General features: G+C 45.9%; 1 protein-coding gene across 1 annotated transcript; it reads right to left on the minus strand.

The window, feature by feature from the left end:
* Window positions 1-916: 916 nt before the first annotated feature.
* On the minus strand, window positions 917-5,116 carry LOC149233673 (uncharacterized). The gene is made up of 2 exons (XM_089382258.1): window positions 3,576-5,116; window positions 917-2,861 (listed from the first exon to the last, which is right to left on the minus strand). Exons 1-2 carry the CDS (start codon window positions 5,114-5,116, stop codon window positions 917-919), a joined length of 3,486 nt encoding a protein of 1,161 aa, XP_089238384.1.
* Between the last annotated feature and the right edge of the window lie 881 nt (window positions 5,117-5,997).

Genomic DNA, 5,997 nt, shown 5'->3' on the forward strand with positions numbered 1-5,997 from the left:
TTTGGACCGACACTGCGAACATAAACCCCATGACAAACATACAAAGTAAGCAAAATGAGATGGTCAGAGAGATTCATTCCTTGCCGCACAGACTTGGCGTCTTCTGAGTTAGTCTTCATCCGTGGTGTGAGGCTCATCTTTTGCAGGACCCTTGAGCTTTTCCGAGTCTTCCTTTTCCTGGCGTGAGCTCCTCTGAACAGGTTCACTGGGGCCGGCTTCATCCTTCTGAATTGGACGCCTGAAGTCGACAGTGGGAGTCTCCATATCCACCCTCGGTACATTCACAGTTTCCAAACGCCCCCGAATACTGCTGCAATGCTCCACGGTAACCGAAACTATGAGAGTATTGTTTGCAAATGCGCAGGGGATTCTGTAACGAATGGCCGGGTGTTCCGTGTGACCACACTCCGGAATGCCCCAGCTTCCTCTAACATTGCTGCCCGGAGGCCTGTTTTGCTCAGAGGTGATCTCTACTGAAGAGGAGGGTGAAATCTCAGGCCTCTGAGAGGCAGAACGACCCCGTGACCCTCCTCTGCGACTGCTCATCCTGAGCCTTTCCCTGGACATCTGACAATTGCTTCCTACACCAGAATTCCCCTGAGAAACCTTACACCAGGCTAACACCCACTCAAATGGCTTGAATGGCGGCAGAGTGGTTTGGGTTGCAACCTTAATAGCTCCCATATTCCTCGGATGTTGCAGCGCATTGAATGGCGCCTGCAATCGACTGTACATTCCCACAGCATTCCCCTGCAATCGACTGGACAGTCCAACGACATTCCCCTCCGCATAAACCATTTCAAACGCGCCCATTGCTTCGCCTTCCGGCGAATTTAAGGGGCCTTCGTCGTGGAGTGGCGTGGCTTGTCCGGGCTGACAGTTGCCCATGTGACAAGCCACATGCCCCTTAACTCCATTAACACGCGGCATTAACTCCATTAACACCCGCATCCGGGAGAAGGAGATCTTTTTGCACCAGAGAGATGCATTCTTTCTTAAGTTGATCATCTTCAACCATATCCAGAGCACCCGAGAAGTAAGTTATCGATTGAGCCACTCCTTGATTAGCGAACCGATCTGCCACCTGGTTTGCTGATCTTCTGACATGCTTGAAGGTTATGTTGTGGGGAATGAGGAGCTTTTCCTCCAGGGATTCCAGACGACTTAGCAACCTCCAACTTTTTGCAATTTTGACAGCTCTGGCGCCAGCTTGTATTCTTTTGGCTGCTTCTATTAGTATGAGCGAGTCCCCTTCAACTTCAAGGGGGGAGAGGTTATATTGTTCAGCTAAACATATTCCTTTCCATAGTCCTTCCAGCTCTGCGGCATTATTGGTGTTTTTGCCTAATGTGCCAAAATACAAGAGTTTCACATCTCCTGAATGATTTCTTATGACCCCTCCGAAGCCTGCAGGGCCGGGGTTGCCTTTGGTAGCGCCATCGAAGTTTATCTTGTAGGAGTTTAAGGCAGGAGGGGACCAGGATGAAGGAGAGGCAGATATGAAGCAAGGGGAGGTTTTTGCCTTGACCAGGGGCTTGAGATCAAGATCCCATTCCTTCAGTATTCTGCATTCTTGTGGGATCTCGGGCATGTCAGTTTCATTCCAGATTCGGATGGCCAAGGTTTCCTGTATATTTTGTTTGAGGGTGAGCCAGAGATCATCCATGGATCGGTAGGTGTTGTTGAAAATTCGGTGGTTGCGCTCTTTCCACAGAGTCCAGTACAGGAAGCCGGGAATGATGTTCCACAGAGAGTTTAGAATCTGGCATTTGAATGGATTTTTGGCCCAGTTTCTTATATTTTCCGTGACGTCCGCCTGTCTAGGGATTGCTCTCATATTACAATTTTCGACTTTCTTCCATATCTGTTTTGCTAGGGGGCAGTCTTCCATTAGATGACTGATAGTTTCATTATTAGTATTGCAGTTTGGGCATCTGGAGGGCCCAATGAATCCTCTTTTTATTAGGTTATCCCAAGTAAGGATGCGCCTTTTGCTTAATAGCCATATGAAGGTGGAGATCTTGGGCCATAGCCCTTTGTGCCAGACTTTCTCCCAAATTTGATCTTTTTCCTCTTGGAGATTGGAATATCGCAGATGGTGAGCTTCTTTAGTGGTGAAGGTGCCCCTGGTTGTATAACCCCAACGTAATTTGTCCTGCTGATTGGAGTGGCGGATTCTCCTTTCTTTGAGTTCTTGTTCTATTTCTGTGTATGTTTCTCCTTGCCAATCTATTTGCCATTGTTGCGCTGGTTTCCATGTTTGAAAATCATGATTTGAGGAAGACTGCCAGAACTGGTGTACCTGGGTAATACCTGTTTGCTTCATATGAACCTGCCAAAGAGGTTTATGGAACAAATTTGCGAGTTTTGGGAGCTGTTGCCAAGAGTCCTCCCAAAATCTGGCGGCAGTCCCTGAGTGTATTTCCCAAAAGCTGTGTTCTTGAATGAAGCGGCTCTGCGTTTTTGCATTGTTCCAGATGAGTGAACCTTGCACCGTGGGATTGATTCTGATGAGGTCACTCCAGCAGCTGCCCCTGGCATATTTTTCTTGCCATAATTGAGCCCAAGGGGAGTTTGGCTTGGAGACCCAGTTCCACCATATTCTAGCCCCCATTGTGTTATTGCTTTGAAGCGGATCCCGAAGTCCTAACCCTCCCTCTGATTTGGTTTTGCACACCTCTGTCCATTTGACAAGAGCCCACTTCCTATTTAAGGTAGTGGAACCCCAGAGGAAGTTGCATTGCAGAATGCGAATAGCCTTCAGTATCCCTTTTGGAGCTGCCAAGATGGAGAAGAGATAGAGCGGCATTGCTTGTAGTACTGATTTAATGAGGACAAGCCTACCAGCTAGATTTAGAGCCCTGAAAGTCCATGAGGAAAGCTTTAATTCAAGTTTGTCCAGAAGTGACCTCCAAGACACTTGTTTGATCGCTGAATCAGAGAGGGGGGCTCCTAGATATTTAGAAGGCAAATGGGAGATTGTGAATCCCAGAGTTCTGGAAATGTTCCTTTGCGTGGAGGGGGGAGTATTGAAGAAAAAGAGCTGGGATTTGGTGGCGTTAATGGATGTGCCGGAAGCTTCAGCAAAGATATTTAGAAGAGATTTGAATACGGAGGCTTCTTTAACAGAGGGATGCCCGAAGAGCAGAGTGTCATCAACAAATTGTTGATGAGTCTGGGGAGGGCGGCCGTGGAGGGATAATCCTTTGAGAGCTTGGGAGGATACTGCTGATTTGAGGAGCCTACTTAATCCTTCAGCCATTAAAACGAAGAGAAATGGCGAGAGAGGATCCCCTTGCCTAATGCCACGGGAGGATTTGAAGGGAGGTGAGGGAGATCCGTTCAGTAAGACAGAAAAACTTGGAGAAGTTATGAGGTTCATGATCCATCTGGTCCAGGTTGCATTAAAACCAAAAGCTAAGAGCATTTTATGAATATAATTCCAGCTAAGTTTGTCGAAGGCTTTGGAAAGGTCGAGCTTGAGAAGCATACCTGGTTTTTTGAGGAGCTTTAGAGAATGTATGACTTCATTTGAGAGAATTATTCCATCCATGATCTGCCTTCCCTCGACATACCCCATTTGCTCTGGAGAGATTAGCATTGGTAGTAGCGGCTTGAGACGGTTTGCAATGACCTTTGAAATGAGTTTGTATATCACATTGCATAACGCTATTGGTCTGTATTTCTCAGGCTTGCTGGAGGCTGCTTCTTTGGGTACCAAGGCTATGAAAGTTGAGTTGAGGGCAGGGAGGACCCAATGCATGCTTCGGGATTCTTCCACTAGATTCCATACTTCAACTTTAATGAGCTCCCAAAATTCATGAAAGAAGTTGGCTGTAAATCCATCTGGCCCTGGTGCTTTGCCATCTTTGAGTTGGGCCATGGCTTCTTCTACTTCCTTCAGTGTAACAGGTTGGAGTAGCTGATTGTTGTGGTCCTCATTGATTATTTTGGGAATGTGCTGCGTGATGGCTTGGATTGCCTCATCCTGATTGACTTCAGGTTCCTTTAGAATGTCCTTGAAGTAGCCTGTAAATTCTTTTTCCATTTCTTCATGAACCTCTATTCTATCACCCTGTTGATTATTGACAAAGGTAATTTTGTTGTGCATGCGCCTTTGTATGGTAGTTTTGTGGAAGAACTTTGTGTTTTTCTCTCCTTTCAGCCAGCTTATTCGGGATTTTTGTTTCCATAAAATTTCCTCTTGTTGTTGGCGCTCTTCTATCTGACTCCTAAGGCTCTGCTCTTGTTGAATTTGTTCTTCTGTGCGTCCTGCCAGAATGAATTTTTGTTGAAGTTCTTTCATTTGCTGCTCCAGCTTTTGTCTGCTCTCCTGTATGTTGCCAAAATAAGTGCGATTCCATCTTTTTAGAACTTGTTTCAGATGTTTTAACTTTTCTTGAAACTGATACATCTTGGCTCCCGCTGGTGGTGAATATGATGTCCAGGCTTGAGTGACAACATCCTTTAATTTGCTGTTTGTTAGCCAAAAGGCTTCAAATCGAAAGGGACGATTGCAGCCATGACCTGGTCTTGACCAATGAAGCAGAATTGGCCAGTGATCCGAGCCGCTTTGAGGAATGATTGAGGTGCTGAAGTCTCCTCCGAGGTGGATCGAATTGTCAGAAATTAAAAATCGGTCCAGCCTTGAGGCAATTTGGTGGGCTCCTTTGCGCTTGTTGGACCAAGTAAAGATACCATTGGAGGTAGGAATGTCCATGAGCTGATTGTGCTGTATGAATTGCTTGAAGCCATTGCTGTCGCTGTCGAGCCGGACTCTGCCCCCTTGTTTTTCCTCCATTGATTTTATGATATTGAAATCACCCCCTCCAATCCACAAGGGGAAGAGTCTATTTGCGTTAAGGAGGGAGATCGTATCCAGGAGGTCCAATTTTTGCTGAATCGACTGAGGGAAATATACATTGGTGAGGTGCCCATGAATGTTGGTGCCTATGAGATGGAAGGTGGCTTGAATAAGATGGAGAGTGGCATGGAAATTGTCCAACATAACAATCTGCGGGTTCCATAAAATGGCCAAACCGCCTGACGCCCCTGAAGCGTCTACTGATATTGGCCTACTACCTGCCCATATTTTGTTGCCGAGCTTGTCTATCATTGTGCTACTGCTTTTTGTTTCTTGGAGAAAGACTACTGCTGGTTGTTCTTGCATAATCAAGTTTTTTATCATTCTGTGTTTAGAGGGACTGTTGAGTCCTCTTACATTCCAGGATATGAGCTTCATGGAGATTGCATTGTGGGTTTGTAGAACTTTGTCAGCTTGGGAAATAGCCCCGAATCCATGAGTATTTCCCCAACTGTTATTATTCTCTGAAGGTCTGTTTTTCTGCCTCTTTTCTTTATTTCTTTAAGGATTTTTTTTCCATCCCAGTGACTCCCGCCTTGAATACCCAGACTTTTATGGTGATGTACTCGCGACAAAACTCCTTCAAGTTTGTCTATTTGCCAGGGGGGGATTGAGTCATACTCTTTTTGTTTGCATGCAGTCTCCAATTTGGAAATGTCAAGCTTAGAGATGTCAAACTCTTCCAGATTTACATCTACTCTGTCTTCCTCCATAATGATTGGGATGTTTTGTTCCATTTCCGCTGCATTATCATGAAGACTTAAGGCTAGTGCTGCATCAAGATCCATATCTGATGCTATTTGATTTTCATTCAATATGATTTTCCCTTTGGAAGGGAATGGGGGTTCGAGATCTGAGACAGATTTGATATACGCCAATGAGGATATATCTGCGGGTTTGGAGGAGGCTGGATCCGAGGATAATAAGGTGATGGAGTGGTTGGAGGGGGGCTCGATGGGAATCTGTTGATCAGGGTTTTCAGAGTGGGGAAGCTTTGGAGAATCCTGGGAGGCTAGGACAGAGAAACGGTTCTGGATGTTCACCTTGGGTCCTAGATCTGGGATAGCTTGGTTTTTCTTAGCATGCCGGCGGCGGGTGGGGACTTTGGTATAACCATCTTGATCCTTAGATGC

The sequence above is a fragment of the Pinus tabuliformis genome, chromosome J (genome assembly GCF_031772625.1).
Source record: "Pinus tabuliformis cultivar Carrire ecotype Pingquan chromosome J, CPIR1, whole genome shotgun sequence".
Classification (NCBI taxonomy): Eukaryota; Viridiplantae; Streptophyta; class Pinopsida; order Pinales; family Pinaceae; genus Pinus; species Pinus tabuliformis.